We start from the raw sequence: 18,701 nt of genomic DNA, 5'->3' as shown, positions 1-18,701 counted from the left end.
GAGCTCAGTTTCTCAAGTGTTTCTTGAATTCAGCCATAGGAAATCTGGACAGCAGCTTCATCATTTTGCATCTGTGTTTACTAGCTGCCATAAAGATAGAAGACGTTGGTACTGTTAGGTATGGAGAGGTGGTTTTATTAGGCAAAATTTGTGACATTGGAACAACTAGGACTAGCACCAGTTGTGAGAGAAGGATCACACCCATCATGTTGTCTTCTTCAGGTGGCCAGCTTCTCATTTGCTTCTAAGCAGACCAGGATAGGTCTGAAATACTGCTGAGAGGAGGCTATGCTGTTGTCCTGGGGCTTGGAAGACCCACGCCACACTGAATGCTCATGTTAGGAATGCTCCAGTGCTTTAGGCAACATTTCCCCCTGCCCCCAAATAAATGTGATCTGGTCATGGACGTCGCCTAGCTAGGAGGTGGTGCAGTGCAGCTTATAAATTCTGATCTTAAATAACTATCCATAAACTTTACCATATTGCTGTAACATGAATCACAGCCTCACGAGTATCTCCTCTTCACTGGAGGCAACATCAGATATAATTCCAGGGTAGTGCAGAATTTATCAGTCTCTTCTTGGGAAATTGCTTGTGAAAATGAAACATAGCTCCTGGTGAGCAGCTGTAACTTCTGAGCAGCAAGTACAGTACCCATGTTTCCACAAGGAGTTCAAGGTCCTCTGACAAATTAGAGAATTGGGTCAAAACAAGCAACACAGTACATTAGCCTCAAGCACTGAATATAGACTAGTTAGTAAAATGGCTCTAAAAATTGAAGTTACTGAAGAGCTGTAAACTAGGCCTGAAGCCTGTAAGTAATTTAGAGGGAAAAAAAAAAAAAGGAATCTTGGTTGTAAGACTGGAGGGATAGATTGCATAATGCTTAAGTTGGAGCAAGTCAGGAACCCAGTTAAATGTTTTACCTTTTATTTGGTCATATTAACACATGTACACAGTGTTTTGTATTTGTGTCTTGCTAGAGGTGTTTTAGAAATACTTTCTGAAGCTGAGATTTATGTTGGAAGTGGAATAAGATAATGTTTGGACAGTGCCAAAGTTTATGAATTTTCTTATTTCTCATGATAAGTAAACTTTTCTTGCTATGTTGAAATACTGCATCAATAAAATACAGAGCACTTGTGTACCTATTGAGATCCATACAGTGAAATAGGAGGATGTTTTGGAAATCTCTTGTTGCCATGTTATGAAAACAGAAAAGGGGAAGGTGGGAAAGCAAATTTTTCATTTGAAACCATAAGAGGTTGCAACAATGTGAATGTGGCTTTGCCGGCAGATAGGGCGTAGCACTGACATTGGATCGACAGGGCAATTGTATGGTCTGGATGTTCTTAATACATTGCTTTTGTGTTAAAGGAATCCTCAAATTTACAGTCATCTTTATATACTTTCTTTATATGTATACTGAAAATCATGAGCAGCATTTAATCATCAAGGCCAAGAAACCACAAGTGAAGTATTGTGCTTTCTCTTAAAAGCACATAGAAAACAAAGATGAACTCCCATCTAGTGCTCCAGCTGTAGCATTCTGAAAAATAAAGAATATAGATGTGGGGAAGTGGATGCGGGGGGGAGAATGTAGCAAGATGACCCTTTCAGGGAGAGTGAACGGAAACTAGAAGGCCATCACAAGCTACACGATAACCTGTTATGCAGTAACAAGCATAATTCAAGGATGGCAAATCAGGGTTCAGAATGACTCAAGACAAAGTTGTTATGTGGCTGTTCTCATCCCACTCGCTGTAGCTGTTCCTATCATTTTACCTCAAAGTTCACAGCTGTGTCTCAGCAGATGCGTGCTTTACTCCAAGCTTTCCATTTAGATTAAGTTAAAGCCCCAACTTCTGTGCAGAAATGTGGAAATTTTCCTGGGATTTTTTTTTTTAGGTTGTTTTTTTTTTTAAATGTCTAGACAATTTATACATCTTTATTTAAGTCTCTCTCTGGAAGATTTCATATTCTATTTCTCACTTTATTGACATTTCAGCAAAATCTAACACACGCTTTCACAGTTTAATGTACTGGTAGGCTGAGGAAAAGGCATCGCTGCTGTGAACTGGGGGTGTCCTGGAGGAGGAAAGGAGGTGTTCCACAGGAATAGCATGCTGCTGTCTAGGGCATAGTTTCTTTGTAAAAGCATAAATGCTGTTTGCTGGGGTCACTGTGATCAGAGGATGTGAATAAGTGATGTTAGACATTTTTATATATTAAAGATCATTTAAAAGCACTTTATATAGCATAAACAGTGTATGCATGTGTAGACATGGGAGAGACAATTGTGTTGCAGTTGTCTCCTGAGTCTAGCACACTTGCACTAAGCAGTTTTTTTCTGAGGACTTGCAGATAACTGAATCCTAGCGGAAAGTTATGCAACTACCTGCCTGTGACTGTAAGACTAGAGAATGCTATTTAGAGAGCTGGGGAAGCATATCCAGCATGTCCAAGATATTTACTGGACTAGATAGTCCTTAGAACTTACTGGTTCATCATCTTTAAATATGGTTGTGATGACCCTACAGATACACAAGATCTGCAGAGGGGATTTATTAAGATGCTGTAGTAATATGCTCTGGTTAATATTTGTCTTTCAAGAGTTCATCTTGGCACGCTGTCGAAATGAAAGATCTACATGACGAGTCCTTAGGCAGTCCTCAGTTCATTCATATAACTTTATTTTTTTTGAAGGATTGTGGCTTTAGGCACCTGAAGGGCTCACTTTTCTACATGCCAGGAGTGCACAAGGGGACTGAAATAGGGAAAAGACAAGACACAATTACAGGAGATTAAGCAGCTAAGACTGACTGACAGGAGATAGCAACAAAAGAGAGAGGAAAAACAGAATGTAAAGGAAAGAAAAGCAAAGGAAAAGAGTTGTAATGAAGGGGTGAAGAGAGGAGTGAGATGAGGGGAGTGGTAGGAAGAGGTGCAGGAGGACAAAAGGCATGAAGCCAGCAGGGAGGAGTACTGGAGCTGAATAACTTGATCTTTATTCCAGCCTGGGAGGGGCAGAAGGGAGTGAGACTTAGTAGGAGGCATGAAGGGTGGGGTTTGACTTGGGTTTTGCCCAAGGTGGTTTTCCCGTACTTTCATAATGCTGTCATGTCTTTTACCTGCCCTGTGCTCAGACAAGAAAATGGGCTTACTGAAAGCTTTTGGAATCAGTAAGAGAAACTTTCTGTCTAGAAAAAGTTTTCCTCCACAAAGGAAAGCAGAAACACTGATTTTTTTTCAGTGCCTGTAACTTTGGTAGCTGTGGGAGGATCTTCACAGAAATACTAAGGCAAGAATTGCTTTTTTGCGTTTAAATAAATAATTATTTATTTAAATATTGCTCATAATTGGGCCTCATGGGGACAACAAATTGAATTTAAAAACTACATAATTGAGTTCCATTTTTCCCCCTCTTTATTTTCTCCTTTTAGTCCTTTCTTTACATGAACACTCACTACTGTGGTAATTATATACTGGAGATGCTATAAGTATTAAATGCTACAAAGTAGATTTCAAGCAAGGCATGCATTTTCAGGATTTGCCTCAAGCAATTTTGAGAAATGCAGCGGTAATGTCCTATGTCAGTGTTTCATGGCAGGGTGATTCCTTCTTCTGAGCCTTGGAAGAAAGAAGGCTTGTCCATGTGAGGTTTTCTTTCACTTTGCTTCCCTCACTGCCTTGACCTTAACTAACCAAGCTTACAGGAAACTTTATACCCAGTATCCCAGTGGAAATTCTACATGTCAAGATACATCTTAATCCCACATTACCATGTGGGTAACACAGTGATCTTTGTTTCGGATTACATACTGGTGACCTACCCTAGATACGGATCAGTGCTGATGTCAGGGACTGAACAAGAACAGAAGATTTTGCACCTGGCAGTGAGGGAGCCACCCCATCGAGCAACGTCTGAGCAACCTTCATGAGAAACCTGTGACATGTTTTAAAATCCCCTGGATGGAGTCTGAGTCACTATTATCTGACAGCACACTTACAGAATAAGCATTTGTCAGAATGATTTATAACACTGTGCCATAACTGGGTTTTGTGTATAATCCTTTGTTGATGGAAACGCCTAAAATCTGCCAATGCTGAGAGCATTTGTTTTATTGGGGGGGGGCGGGGGGCAATTGTTCTATCTGTTGTTTGCTTTAGGGGGGTGAGGGAGGAAAGTTGTTTTAGTTTGTGTACTAATTTGTGTTGACTGAGACTCATCATGGTTATGAAACAAAATGAGGTTTGTAGCCATTCTCTGATGTGAAAAGCAGGTCAACTGCATTAAATTACAAACAAGTCTTTTATATAATATGTATAGTTTTTAAAAATACATTTATTTCTAGAAAAAGTATTTTAAAAAAACATTTTTAATAGTTATTCCAACTTTTTCTTTTTTCTCTCCCATCTGAACTTCAGTGCGGTTTATTTTGTGAGACACAAAGAAACCAGACAAAGATTTGCCATGAAGAAAATTAATAAGCAGAATCTCATCCTCCGAAACCAGATCCAGCAGGCCTTTGTCGAGCGTGATATCCTGACATTTGCAGAAAATCCGTTTGTTGTCAGCATGTATTGCTCCTTTGAAACAAGACGTCATTTATGCATGGTCATGGAATATGTAGAAGGTAAAATGTTTGCTTTGTTATACAGAAGAAGAAAAGCGTTTCCTTAACACCAGGAAAGGAAAAAGCCTGTATGGTACTTGCATTAGAAAGGCCCCTGTGTGTCCTCTGTACTCTGGCAATACAGATTTAGGATCTAAATCCAGCAACAACATGGCTTTTTTCCCAGTGAGAGCTTGTAGAACACTTCTACTCCAGCTGCAGTGGGGAAAGAAATGCTCTTTTGAATAAGTTACTCAGACTGTAATCATAAGTCTCTTAGCAGTCAAAGTTCATGTGGAGATTCTGTTTGCTTTTCTGGAGTTCAAATTTTCATTAGCACATGTTTGGGTATTCATAATAGTTATTTTTATGAAGAAAGTGGGAAGAGGAAGCAGTTTGAAAAGGTGCTGATGCTGAAGGAGAACAGTGGACAAGAGGCAGTGCAAGATGAGATACCCAGGCTATGGTTGTGTGGGGGCTTTTTTTGTCTCCCTCCCCAGCTTCACACCAACATCCCCCCCCACCCCCTTTTTTTTTTAAGTAGCAGCACGGACTTTATTGCTTTTGAGCTGAACCCTTGTACTGCTTGCTCCCAGCTTCACCCTGTTTCCAGTACACTAGTTGGTGTGGTTACATGTTCCCCTGAATCATCTGACTGGAAAATAAACTTTCATAACTAGTTTGCATCTCTTCCTGCAGCATATATGGATTATACTTTGTCCTGGTTTTGGCTGGGATAGAGTTAATTTTCTTCATAGTTGCTGGCATAGTGCTGTGTTTTAGATTTAGTACTAGAAGAAGGTTAAACCACAACATACTGATACACCTCAGAATTTACAGTGTCATCTGGAACATTTGTCCTGTTTCCCCAGGTGGAGACTGTGCTACTTTGATGAAGAATATGGGTCCCTTACCTGTAGACATGGCAAGGATGTACTTTGCAGAGACTGTTCTGGCCTTGGAATACCTTCATAATTATGGAATTGTACATAGGGATTTGAAACCTGACAAGTATGTATATCGAGTATAACCAAAAGATGACTTTAAATTGTTACATAAAATATGAAAGGTGTAAACTTGTTTTGAATGTTTTTGAAATGTTTTTATCTTGAGTGTTGTGTAGATTCACAATTTCTGCACAATATTGGAACTTTCACTACCTGCAACTACAGAAAATGCGGTTTTTGCAAAAGAGCTCTTTAAAATTTTCTATCTTTAAGATGGAAGAGTCTGTCAGAGTAATTAAAAAAAAAAAGTACTTTTCTGGCTGAAATGGATGGAAATGCATTTTGGTCATTAAGGAAAAGATCTTTCAAAGTATGCTTAAAACACTGTTTAATACAAAGGATCATTAACTGGCAGATATTTGCATATATGAAGACAAGATTGACCAGATTGGGAAGTGTTTCCCATTGCGTGTTTTTTTTGTTGTTTTTTTTTTTTCAATACTTAGAAATACAGTAATGGTCCTATACATGTAAATAACATAACAGCAAGTAGCTGCAGTAAAAAGTATGACTGTTGCAGCTCCATTAATCTGCTTCCTTTTTCACGTTAAAAAAAAAAGTTATTATGTCTTTTGTTACTCAAACTTTTTATGTACAACTGCACAACATCTTGGAGAGCCATAAAAGTGTGCAGAACTGAATGCTCGATGCTTTGAAGAATAAGAAACAGTCATCATCTGAAAGACCTAGAATAGAATAAATGTTGCTTTTGAAGTGAGGTGAGCATCTTCCATCTGTAACAAGCTGGGTCATTCATTTGAAAAAAACTCGGATATTAAGTTAGTAACTAATGCTACACTGGTCTGAGGTATCATGCTATGAGTTGTATATAAAAAGTTTGTTTACATCTGGTAGTAGTGGTAACAAGTGTAAGACTGTCAGGTTTTTAACCTGTTTACTTTGTACCTGATTAAGTTACTTTTTAAGCTGCCTTTATATTTTTGCAGTGCTAATGAAACATTTTTCTCCAAGTATAATAATAATAATGATAAGCACATAATGTTGAATTATATCACAGTAACTTCAGATCATTATTCTGATTTTCAGTTTATTGGTGACATCCATGGGCCATATAAAGCTTACAGACTTTGGCCTGTCAAAGGTGGGGCTAATGAGTTTGACTACCAATCTGTATGAGGGTCACATTGAAAAGGACGCCAGAGAATTCCTTGACAAACAAGTAAGACACAGCCTTTGTCATTACTACATTGATTGTTCAAATGAAGTGATGTTTTGCCAGCAGAATGTACCATAGCGCTTACAAACAGTTACTTTTACTGATGCCCTGCAGATTATTCTAGGCTTTTTTCTTTATACATTAGGATCTATTAGTAAGATGAACAACCTAATTGTGTGCAAGTGAATCTGTGAGAGAGACAAATGGAAAACTGTTTTTATAAGGAATTCAGAAGTCTCAGCAGAGTACTTGTGGAGCTCATGATGCATTGTACAACCAAGGGTGCTAAAATCCTTGCTATGGCCCATTTCCCTTTAAGCATGCCTCATTACCATTGCTCACAATCTGTTCACTGTAGAAGTTACTTAAGATAAAACCGTCCCAACTTTCATGTAAGGATAAGGATATGTTTAAGTTAAATAAAATATTTGCCGTGATAGACTCCCATGTACGAAACACAGAGTGTTGTTTGCATGACAGATATGCAAATGTTGATTATGATGCCTGTAATGTAGCTTGGTCATTCTAAAAACTTCAGCTGTTATGCAAACTCAGCAGACTAAAACCTACTGAATTCCATTTTTCCATGTTTCCATAGTATTGTACATTTCAAGAATTATAAATGATGTAACATAGCTCAGTCAGACTTGTTTTACTATCATGCTTGCTTGCTTTCTTTTAGGTCTGTGGTACACCTGAATACATAGCTCCTGAAGTGATACTAAGACAGGGTTACGGAAAGCCAGTGGACTGGTGGGCTATGGGAATTATCCTTTATGAATTTCTTGTTGGGTGTGTGCCATTCTTTGGAGATACTCCAGAAGAGCTGTTTGGACAAGTAATCAGCGGTGAGGATCATCACAAAAAACCCAGATTTCTTAGTTTGCTGTGACATTTCAATTTCTGTGAATAGTAAAGATATTTACAACTTTACTGATAGACTAGGTTTTCAAGCTAGTTTTGCTCAAAACCCCACCATTATCATGATATTTTAACACACAATTTGCTGTCAAAGCAGTAAAAATAAATTTGGATTAAAAGCTCAACACACTCTATGTTGTTGATAAGTACAGAAATGCACTAATGTAGAATACAGTGGTTAAGCTGCACTGTTTCAAAAAGAAAAGTGGTATTAGTAGAAAAGTAGTGCCACTATGGCACAGTGATTTCAGTTTTTAGTAAAGAGATTATACCAGAGAAGAAAGGGTTAAAACAAATTTACATAAATGGGAAAATGCCTCATGGCACAATGAAGAAATTAACAAAGATGTAATAAAACCCTAAAACAAATGTCTCCCGAATAATAAATAATGAGAAAGAGAAGGAAACAAATTCAATTCACAGATTGTTAATGATTTCATTGGTGATTGTTGTAGTGTAATGTTATTTCTGTAGCAGCTGTTCTTCTTCCATTTAAAATTCAATAACCTTTTAGATCTTAACCTGCAAGCTGACCCTAAGTATTGTTATGTGGCTTGTGGCAAAACTGAATGATAATTAAACAGAATTGTTTACTATCCTACCTGCTGTTTCCATAAATTTCCCAGATGCATAGATGTAGAGGGCCTCTATTTATGCCAAAATTTTCACTGAATGGGACCTCTGTTACTGAGTATTTCCCAGTCCGTTTGATGGTCTGCTTAAAAGTTCCGGTAGCTAAGACCAGAAAAAAACCAACACAAAACCAAAACCCCAACCCAAGCATACAAAAAACCCAACTGAAATAAAACTTAACCACACCTCTGGTGCCTTATTCTCTGAGAATGCAACAAATCCCCTTTTGTACCTAAAGAGCCACTCTGTCATCATCTTGCTTTCCTTCCTCTCTGAAGTTGAAAGCCAGACGTGTTTGTAAACTGTAATGAAATGGATTTGTGAGTTGCCTCTAGTATATGACCTCTTTGTGCAACATCCTAGCTGTTCATGGATTTATAACCATGTTGTTTTCTGATGTGATACACCAAGGCCTGAGTGGCAAGGAGAATCAACTGTTTAATTAACACAAGCAGCAAATGCTGGCTTTGTTCTGGATGCCTCACGGCTGCGATGCATATTCATGCTTTATTTTCCAAATCAGATTTAAACTGCAGTGGAAGCTGTAAGCAGGCAAACATGGAAATAACTCATGTTTTTATTGCATTTCCAGACACATGCACATGTGTTTTTGTCTTTATGCTCTCTGACTGGGAGAAGGGGAGGGAATAGTCTAAAATTAGTGACAAAATTTGCACTTTAGACTTTATTTTGCATGTGGCATTAATTTAGACTTTGGAAAACAAATTGTCATGTGTTACAATCTAGCTGATACTTCTGTAAATAACTTTGTCTGATTGAATGTGTCCATTTATCTTCCAGAAATTATCCGTAGAAGTGTATGTTTGTAAACCTGATCTATTCCCACTCACTCTCCAGGACTGTTGGTCAGCACAGTTTCTTGTTCTGATGCTGACTTGACAGTTTCTTCTCTTCTATTTCAAATATCCTTACTTACTGTCAGTATCTGCAGGAGAACTCTTGTTGGATAATTTTCCTGTGCTAAAATATATGGTCCCCATGTATTCAGCTTTAAAAGCCGTGTTAAAGAACCCAAACTATAGCCTGGACTTTTATTCCAGTTTCTGTGAGTGAAATCTACGTTTTACTTGAAAATCTACTTTGAATTCTTGCCCCCTTGTTTTACGTTGCTCCTTCTTCATTGTAGGTTGCCTTTCCTGCCCCCAAGTTGTATGAGTACAACTGTGGGAGGCCTCGGTGTAAACTTAGATGCCTAAAAGGGTCAGGGTTAAAAATAATGCTCCAGAAACAGGTTACATGTCATGCCTGTTTATTTCAGTACCTTTCCTTAAACTCTAAAATATAAAGATAAAACTTGCCTGTAGCTTCTGATGATTATTTCTCCAATGATGATAATTTTGAAGGGAAGGTCTAGATCCTAGAATGACAGCAAAATTCTAGACAGCCCTCTGTACTTCCTGAGCTCCTTGCATTCTGTTTCTCTGATGCCAAAACCCTTGTACCTCCCAAGAAACTCTGCAGAGTTTTGTCTAAATCTGCAATGTATTAGATTTGTGGAGGCAGCTTCTGCTAAAAATCAGACAAAACTTGCTATATAAGCTGTTATAAAGTTCGTGTTCATACTGAAACTGGCACAACTTTCCATTGTTTAATTTAAATGCAAGTATGGTGGGATTTTTTTTCAGCCTTACTTGTGTACTGTGGGGTTTAATGTCTTGATTGCATGATTTACGTCGAACTTGCTGTGAAGTACAAAAGCCTTAGTAGTACGAGAGTCAATAGTGTCAGGCGGTTTTCCTCTGAAGTATGAGACACTTGGAAAAAGGCTCCATTGGCATGTAGCTCTCCAGAGCAGAGCCTGACACCTTGGCCCTTGGTCATGGGACTAAAGAGTTCAGTGAGTCTACTGGCATTAGAGAAGGATTACAGATGTGAGCAGTGACTGCTGGGTCAGGTCAGCTGTGTCCATCTCAGCAGCAGTTCCCATGGATCAGAACTAAAATTTAAACCATTATTTTGGGGGGAGGGGGACGACAGGGAGAAGGGAGAGCACACAACTTGTGCTAATATTTTGCAATAATTTTCCATGAGCCAAGCATTCCTGTGTTCTGTTGTTAAACACTGTTTTGGGTTAAAGGATACTTCTGAGGAAAATGGGAACATAACGATGTGTCTTTGGAGTCTGTATAGAGAATATAAAAATTAGAAGTAATTGGTATGTAACAGAGTGCAACTTGAAAAAGTTACCCTAGCTCTGACTTTACTGCTAGCTCTATGAGAGCTTTCACGCAGTTTCTGGTGAATGGTAGGATCAGGCTTCAGTATTAACAAACAACTTTCTGTTTTGTTAGATGAAATCAACTGGCCTGAAAAGGATGAAGCACCACCTCCAGATGCCCAGGATCTGATTACCCTGCTGCTCAGGCAGAATCCTTTGGAGAGACTGGGAACAGGTTAGGAGGCACTATTTTGAATTACTAGTGTGCTAGCAATAGCTCCTATATGCGGCATTGGGAGCTTTTGTTCACCTGTTTGTTTTGCTTGGGAAGCATCTGTCAAGGCAAGTAACATGAAAACATGCTATTGTAGCAGAGGGTATTTTGTAGATTCAGACCAGTAATATGGGCTTAACAAGATGATGACTGTCCTTTTTTTTGGAGGTTACATGTGGTCATTCACATTTACTCTTCTCTTAATTTGCTAAATAAACCAGAAATTTCTCAAAGACCCAGTTAGCCATTGGGTGGGGTTCCTTCATGAATACGTTATTAAATAAATAAACACAGAAATAGAGAAGGGTAATCAATATACAACTGATGCTTCCTTCTTCAGAAGTATCTTAGCCTGGCAAATTAGTTTCTCCAGGCTTCAGGGTGGGTGGTGAGTACTCAAGCTAATTATTCATAAATGACTGTCTGAGGCTGTGTTGTGAAAAGTCTTGTCATTCTCATTCAGCAAGCATTACTGCCTTGCATGAAAAAGAATAAAACCCAAAGTGTGAATGTTAAGGAAGTAAATGGCTATCGGTGAGAACACAAGCTGCCAGCTTCTTCCACTGTAGTCATTCAGTGCCATGCTCATTCCATTTCAAGAGGAGAACCTGGCATGTGGTATTCGGAGCAGTGAGCCTGCGTCAGCTAATGAAAGCACTGTGCATTTATGTAATAGAGTTTATTTGTTAGTTGATGGAGCAGGATTTAGTGAGAGGCAGTAATGAAGAGTATTGCACATGATTGTTAAAGTGTTCATGTATGGGAACCCTAGTCACTGACTGCCATCCCACTGGGCAAAGCACAATGTAAACACAGCAAAAAAGGCCTCCTACGTAAAAGAGCCTGAACATAAAGGTATAGTCTTACTCATAGTGAACACTGTATGCCATGAATATAAATACATTGGGGATGCTAAGGAAGCCAAGTGGCAGGCTGAGTCAGCATGAGAGTATTTGGAAAATTGCTGGCAAACCTGAGTCCAGTGGTCAGATTGTGCTGCATATTTTTAGAGCTAATATAAAAAGGAGCTTTAGGAATCAGTTCATAACTGGCCTTAACCACAGCTCAGGGAGAATGTGAGTATAACCCAGACCCCAAATACTATTGACGCAGTCCCAAATGACAGGTCTGCCTTTGGGACATGATAATGTGACTAAGATGAGTGAACTGCATGTCACTCACTCCCTGAGCACCTGGGATTTATGTGAACAGCCCTTAGACTTCACTGTAGCTGATGGTCTGGAGTAAGTGGCATCCAGCAAAGTTTGTTGTTCTCCCTTGCACCATGTTGAACAAGTTAAGAGTAGAGGGAGGTGCCCTGCCCCAGTCAGCTTCTCCACTTGATGCCTGCTTTGTCTGCTGCAAAAAGGGCACTGTTGCTGAAGGCAAAACGAAGAGCCCCAACTAGTTCCATTCCCTTGTTTTAAGTATACTCTTTTCAGGCATTGTTATTTCATTGCAAGGATGCTTTTTTCTGGTAAACACAGTGTTAATCCAAGACTGTCACCCTGTGAGAGGCTGGATCAGAAGCTGATTGCAAATTCTGCCTCTTTTGCTACAGCTGGTTGAGAAAGTGAATTGGCCAGAATGAGGCTGGCTTAACTACTGTAATGGTCAGTGCCACCACATGGAGCATCTGTGCAGCTCGTTTACAGGCTGATTTCTTTCTACTGTTCGTGGTCTCTCAAGAGCTTCATGGTCTGAAGAAGGAAATCGGGCAGCTGTTTCTTTGAAGCACAGAGAGGTGTTTGGAACCTGCAACAAGGGGGTTTTTTTAAGTGTCAGAAGCAACTCACAGAAATGGAGGCTGCAATATGACATGTCCCACTGGGAAATGGGAGTGCACTGGAAAATAGCACAGTTTATCCCAGGCTCCACCATGCATTTCACATGACAGCCCTATCTGTTTAATATGTATTAGCTAGCTGCGTAACACTCCATGAAAATCGTAATTGTATATTTGCTCAAGAGATCTGAGTGGCATAGTCAAGCTGAAGGAAAAGTGATAGATACTGTACTTGTTTTGAAGAAGGAAAATGACAGAAGAAAGACCTCTTTGGATTTGAAGTGTCTGATACCAATCAAGAATTATACAGTTCTGGTATAATATCCCATTACTGTGCTCGGAGAAACGTTCACTCCTTGGCTAGTGAGTTCCAACGAGATGTGTTTTCAGTTTCCATCACGGGGCCTTTCCACTTGTGACCCAAGCCCTGCAAGCAAACCTGCTCCACCATGGGCTTCTCTCTCCAGTGCAGGCTCTCCATAGGGTCACAGCCTCCTTCAGGCACCCCCCTGCTCCAGTGTGGGGTCCTCCCCGGGCTGCAGGTGGGGATCTGCTCCCCTGTGGGCTCCCTGGGCTGCAGGGGCACAGCCTGCCCCACCATGGGTCAGAAGCTGATTGCAAATTCTGCCTCTTTTGCTACAGCTGGTTGAGAAAGTGAATTGGCCAGAATGAGGCTGGCTTAACTACTGTAATGGTCAGTGCCACCACATGGAGCATCTGTGCAGCTCGTTTACAGGCTGATTTCTTTCTACTGTTCGTGGTCTCTCAAGAGCTTCATGGTCTGAAGAAGGAAATCGGGCAGCTGTTTCTTTGAAGCACAGAGAGGTGTTTGGAACCTGCAACAAGGGGGTTTTTTTAAGTGTCAGAAGCAACTCACAGAAATGGAGGCTGCAATATGACATGTCCCACTGGGAAATGGGAGTGCACTGGAAAATAGCACAGTTTATCCCAGGCTCCACCATGCATTTCACATGACAGCCCTATCTGTTTAATATGTATTAGCTAGCTGCATAACACTCCATGAAAATCGTAATTGTATATTTGCTCAAGAGATCTGAGTGGCATAGTCAAGCTGAAGGAAAAGTGATAGATACTGTACTTGTTTTGAAGAAGGAAAATGACAGAAGAAAGACCTCTTTGGATTTGAAGTGTCTGATACCAATCAAGAATTATACAGTTCTGGTATAATATCCCATTACTGTGCTCGGAGAAACGTTCACTCCTTGGCTAGTGAGTTCCAACGAGATGTGTTTTCAGTTTCCATCACGGGGCCTTTCCACTTGTGACCCAAGCCCTGCAAGCAAACCTGCTCCACCATGGGCTTCTCTCTCCAGTGCAGGCTCTCCATAGGGTCACAGCCTCCTTCAGGCACCCCCCTGCTCCAGCGTGGGGTCCTCCCCGGGCTGCAGGTGGGGATCTGCTCCCCCATGGGCTCCCTGGGCTGCAGGGGCACAGCCTGCCCCACCATGGGCTGCACCAGGGGCTGAGGGGGAATCTCTGCCCCGGTGCCTGGAGCCTCTCCTGCCCTCCTGCTGCACTGACCTGGGGGAGCTGCAGGGCTGCTCCTCTCACATACTCTCACTCCTCTATCCCAGCTGCTGTTTTGCAGCAGTTTTTACTGTTTTCTAAGCTATCCCGGAGGCACTACCACCATGGCTGATGGGCTTGGCCTTGACCAGCAGCGGGACCATCTTGGAGCCAGCTGGCATTGGACGTGGGGGAAAGCTTCTGGCAGCTTCTCACAGAAACCACCCCTGCAGCTACCAAAATCTTGCCACACAAACCCAATACAATCAAGTTGGCAATAAGTCTTGCTGCTCTAGCTTACCTGTTCAGTTTTTAGAATCAGATTTATGCTTATTAATAACATCCTCGACCACCTCCCCAGGACAAAAATACCAGTATTTCATTGTGTTCTTATAGTTGTTTCTTAACTTGAAACTACTGTAGTTGTTTAACACACATTATAACAAGTAGGTACTAATCGTTAAGAAGATAAATCGTAAGGTGTTTTGTATAGAATTGTGTATTACTGCCATAAAACACCAAAAGGAGCTCCTGATCAGCAATGGTATTTTCACTGACCAACTGTTAAGAATCATTCTTCATTACTTTCGAACTGGTACTTACTCACCTAGTGCACGTATTTATAATTTGATGACTACTAGTACTACATCTGATGCTTCTGACTAATGTGTAGCTGACAGATAATTAGTGTATCCAGAAAAACAGAAATGTTAAAAAGGGGAAGATAATAACGCAATGCTACCACTGTTAAAGAAATGGCAACAACAAAACAGGGACAGAGAAGTGCTCTCAAAGGTTTAGGAGATTCCAATGGAAATGGGTAGATGTTCCTGCCTACAGTGATTCCATGATAATTTGCGGGTTTTGGCCAGGGGGTTAGTTGAATTAATGTAAGAAGATTTGGTGCGATTTGCTCAGTGTTTTTTCTCTGGCTCCCCCAGGTGGTGCATATGAAGTAAAGCAGCATCAGTTCTTCAGGAGCCTTGACTGGAATAGTCTGCTGAGGCAGAAAGCAGAATTTATTCCACAATTGGAGTCTGAAGATGATACAAGTTATTTTGACAGTAAGTGTTTGACAGTATTAAAAAAATGTGATGAACATCTTGTTCAAATAATCACTGCCTTTGACTTGTGCTTACTGCTTTGAAAATCTCCTTAAAGAACCACTGGCAGCTTTGACATTTCAGCAGAAATAATCTTGAGAATAAAATTAGACTTATTAACTTTTAGTCAATATTAAAGCTTGGTACCCACTCGTCCTGAGAAATTCAAATACTTTATTACCCGTGTCTGTAGCTCGTTCTGAGAAATACCACCATATGGAAACTGAGGAAGAAGATGATACCAATGATGAGGATTTTAATTTGGAGATAAGACAGTTCTCCTCATGTTCACACAGATTTTCAAAAGTAAGTAAAAATTGCTGTAATGTTAGTATGTATTGTGTACATAAACATTTTGCTACTTTTATAGAGTTTGGAAATGTTAGACATGGAAGAGATGTATAGGGCATTGTTTCTTCAAGAAGTGTTAACTGAAATTGAGCAAGAATGAAATGAAGACCATTAAAGCAAAACATGGGAATAGAATCATAGAATCATTAAGGTTGGAAAAGACCTCCAAGATCATTAAGTCCAACCATCAACCCAACACCACCATGCGTACTAAGCTGTGTCCTGAAAGATTCTGTAAGAAAGTTATTTCTTGAATCCTTTAAGACGGTAATAGAAAATTATATAAATAGGTTGGTATTTTCTATAGAAAAATCATGATAGCATAAGAGATAGTTTAGGGAAACTGTTCTGTTAAATGCTAATGCATGTTCCTTATGTTGGTTTTCTTGTACAGTTTGCATGTTGCTCCAGTTGTGTCCTGGGTATCCTGGCAGGTGATGGCATAACAAAGATGACAGTACTGGCCTACAGTAGCTATTAATTAAATGGCATTAGACTGAAGGGAAAAAGCATAGTAGTGGTTAGCATGTGATTTGGCCAAGAAGACATGTGGGTTTGAGGGGAGTGATTTGAATGGTATGAATTGAAGGGAAAGCTGACTGTCTGAAGGGTAGTATACTTCAGTGATTATTGCTGGACAAGGGATACCAGTAGGACCAGAGTGGACATGCTCAGGAAATACTGTGGAGGGTAAATTGGCAGGAAATAATGGAAGTGGAATGCGTAATGAGCATGCTTGTTGTCTTGACATAGTATCCAGCAGTGATTTTTCAAAAGCTTTCGGTTTGAAAAGTTTCTTTAACCTACTTTAGGAATTTGGTATTTGGAAAGTCTGTGCTTGTATCTTGTTTGTCCTGGGTTACACTTTAAGGAATTGGTGGATTTTATGCTGCTTCTGCAGTACCACATATGTATTCTGTCTGTGATAACATGGAAGAGCAGGGCAGGAATCATGTATGTAATTATTCTCATTCTGTGTTAAGTCCTTATTTTGACTTGGTTGTGCGTTTCAAATTCAGATACTGGTAAATTATGCAGTCTCTTTGGAGGTAACTTGGGTGGGAGGCAGTGGGTACAAACTGAAACACAGGAAGTTCTGTCTGAAGGCAGGGAAACACTGTTTTACTGTGCGGGTGATTGAGTACTAGCACAGATTGTCCAGAGAGGCTGTGGAGTCTCCATCCTTGGGAATTCTTCAAAAGCCATCTGGACATGATCCTGAGCAGCCAGCTCTAGGTGACCCTGCTTGTGCAGAGGGGTTGGACAACATGACCTGCAGAGGTCTCCTCCAACCTCATTCTGTGAACTCCTGTCCTTTGAAAGCTCTGTATCGCATTAATAGTTTGGCATGTTAACGTTGTTATGGTATCTCTAGCTGTGCCTCTCAGGCTGTAGAATATACAGCTGACAATCTCTATACACTGTTTGTTAGCTAAGCAAACAGGCTTCCAATGATCAGAATTTATTTTTTCTAAATCCTTTAGCCAAGTAATTTATTCTTAACTTCATAGTCAAATCAGACTAATTTTTCTGCTTTCCACATCTGACTGGTAGATGCTAAATCAGTATCTTAGGGTTGGGGCTTTTTTACCTTGATTGGCTTTATGGTTGTGAATTAATCCAAGATGTGCATTAATCCTGTGACGTAGAGACCCTAAGACTATGGATTTTATTTGTAGTCTCTTGGTTTACACAGTGAAATGGGGAGAAAACTGATGAATTTGTAATGAGAAGAGATGCTATTCATGACCCTGTACATGGGGAGCCAAGAAAGCAAAACTGGAAAGCATTTTAAGAACACAAACTCTTGAAGATTTAAAAGGGTTCAAGAAGTTTGAAGTTTGCACTGTGAAACACAGTATAAGCATTTAGAACGTGGAGAGTGTGGCCTGAAATGTGCTTTCCTGCATATCTTTTTGTATCAAATAAGTCAGTGACAAGTTGGGGTTTTTGTGGTGTTCTTTTTTTTGTCTGGAATAGGTTTTTAGTAGCATAGATCGAGTCACTCAAACGCAAAGTGAAGAAAAGGAAGATGGCGGAGACAAAACAAAAAGTGTAACATTGCCTTCTGTGGAATCTTTAAGCTGGAGTTCAGAATATTCTGAAATGTAAGTAGAAGGAGGTGCTGGAAGTGGTCCACGTCCTGCTTGCCAGGTAGCAGGCCTCCTTGTCTCAGTAACTGCATGAGAGTTTGCTTATTTTTAATGCAGACAACAAATATCTACATCCATCTCCTCTGACACTGAGAGTAGCAGGCAGCGACACAGTTCTGGTTTGCTTCCGAAGTTGGCCATCTCAGCTGAAGGAGAACAGGTTGATTCTACCAGCTTAGCAGGACCCCGGGAGGAACAGGAAAAGCCTGTGTTTGTGAGTGAGGAAATAGTGCAAGATGAACCTGAAGTAACCACTCCAGCAAGTACGATCAGCAGCTCCACACTATCAGGTAATTCACAGTGGGTCTCTTGACTGATGACATTAAAAACAGTTGTGGACCTTCTTTGTTTAGCAGTAGCAATCATGGATTTAGAAGTCCTGTATTTCAGAACTGCTTTTAAAAAAAAAGTCATCCCAAGAGGAGTCTGGTTTGGGCTCAGGCTCAAGCTAGTAAGATCTCATGAAAATATGGATGGGAAAGTTTCGATGTTTTTGGAAATGCCAACATTTGGCATCACCCTGCTGACTCTGAAGGGCTGCTAGGCAAGTGAATAAAATGGTGACTTGACCACAGAGCCTTTGCAGCATCCTCCTGTGGAGAAAAGGAGTCTTAGGTCCCTTGAGCACTTAAAGCACTATTTTTCATATAGTCCCTCAATGAAGTTGGTGTTCTTTTAATTGATCATGCTGGAGTCTCTCCAGCTGATCTGTATTGCTGTTCTCTAACCCTGTGCTGCACCATTGTGTGTTTTTAGTTAACACATCTCAATGCTGTACGCCTTTCAGAATTGGCAGGGTTATCTTCGGCTTGTAGAAGTCACTTTTGTTATTAGGAATCTAGGAGGGAGTATTGTAAACCATTCCCTACTTAAATAATCTTTCCTCTATGCATCCCTCTCCTGGCTCAAGTATTTGCATGCATTTCAGTAGGACCCAGGGCCCTAGTATCTTGTTGGTTTTGTACTTTCAGAGG

The 18,701-nt window shown here is 40.3% G+C and overlaps 1 protein-coding gene across 1 annotated transcript in view; it reads left to right on the top strand.

Moving 5' to 3' along the window:
• Positions 1-18,701, top strand: part of MAST4 (microtubule associated serine/threonine kinase family member 4) — a 249,307-nt gene that overhangs the window by 214,982 nt on the left and 15,624 nt on the right. The window contains exons 16-24 of the mRNA XM_009646872.2: positions 4,429-4,637; positions 5,489-5,627; positions 6,671-6,803; positions 7,483-7,648; positions 10,667-10,768; positions 15,062-15,184; positions 15,417-15,529; positions 17,555-17,682; positions 17,785-18,017. Coding sequence (XP_009645167.2) covers positions 4,429-4,637; positions 5,489-5,627; positions 6,671-6,803; positions 7,483-7,648; positions 10,667-10,768; positions 15,062-15,184; positions 15,417-15,529; positions 17,555-17,682; positions 17,785-18,017 — 1,346 coding nt within the window. The remainder of the gene's footprint in view (positions 1-4,428; positions 4,638-5,488; positions 5,628-6,670; positions 6,804-7,482; positions 7,649-10,666; positions 10,769-15,061; positions 15,185-15,416; positions 15,530-17,554; positions 17,683-17,784; positions 18,018-18,701) is intronic.

The sequence above is a fragment of the Egretta garzetta genome, unplaced genomic scaffold, assembly GCF_000687185.1.
Source record: "Egretta garzetta isolate BGI_Z169 unplaced genomic scaffold, ASM68718v1 scaffold439, whole genome shotgun sequence".
Classification (NCBI taxonomy): Eukaryota; Metazoa; Chordata; class Aves; order Pelecaniformes; family Ardeidae; genus Egretta; species Egretta garzetta.
The sequence above is the reverse complement of the archived record's forward strand: the minus strand, read 5'-3'. Positions and strand labels throughout refer to the sequence as shown.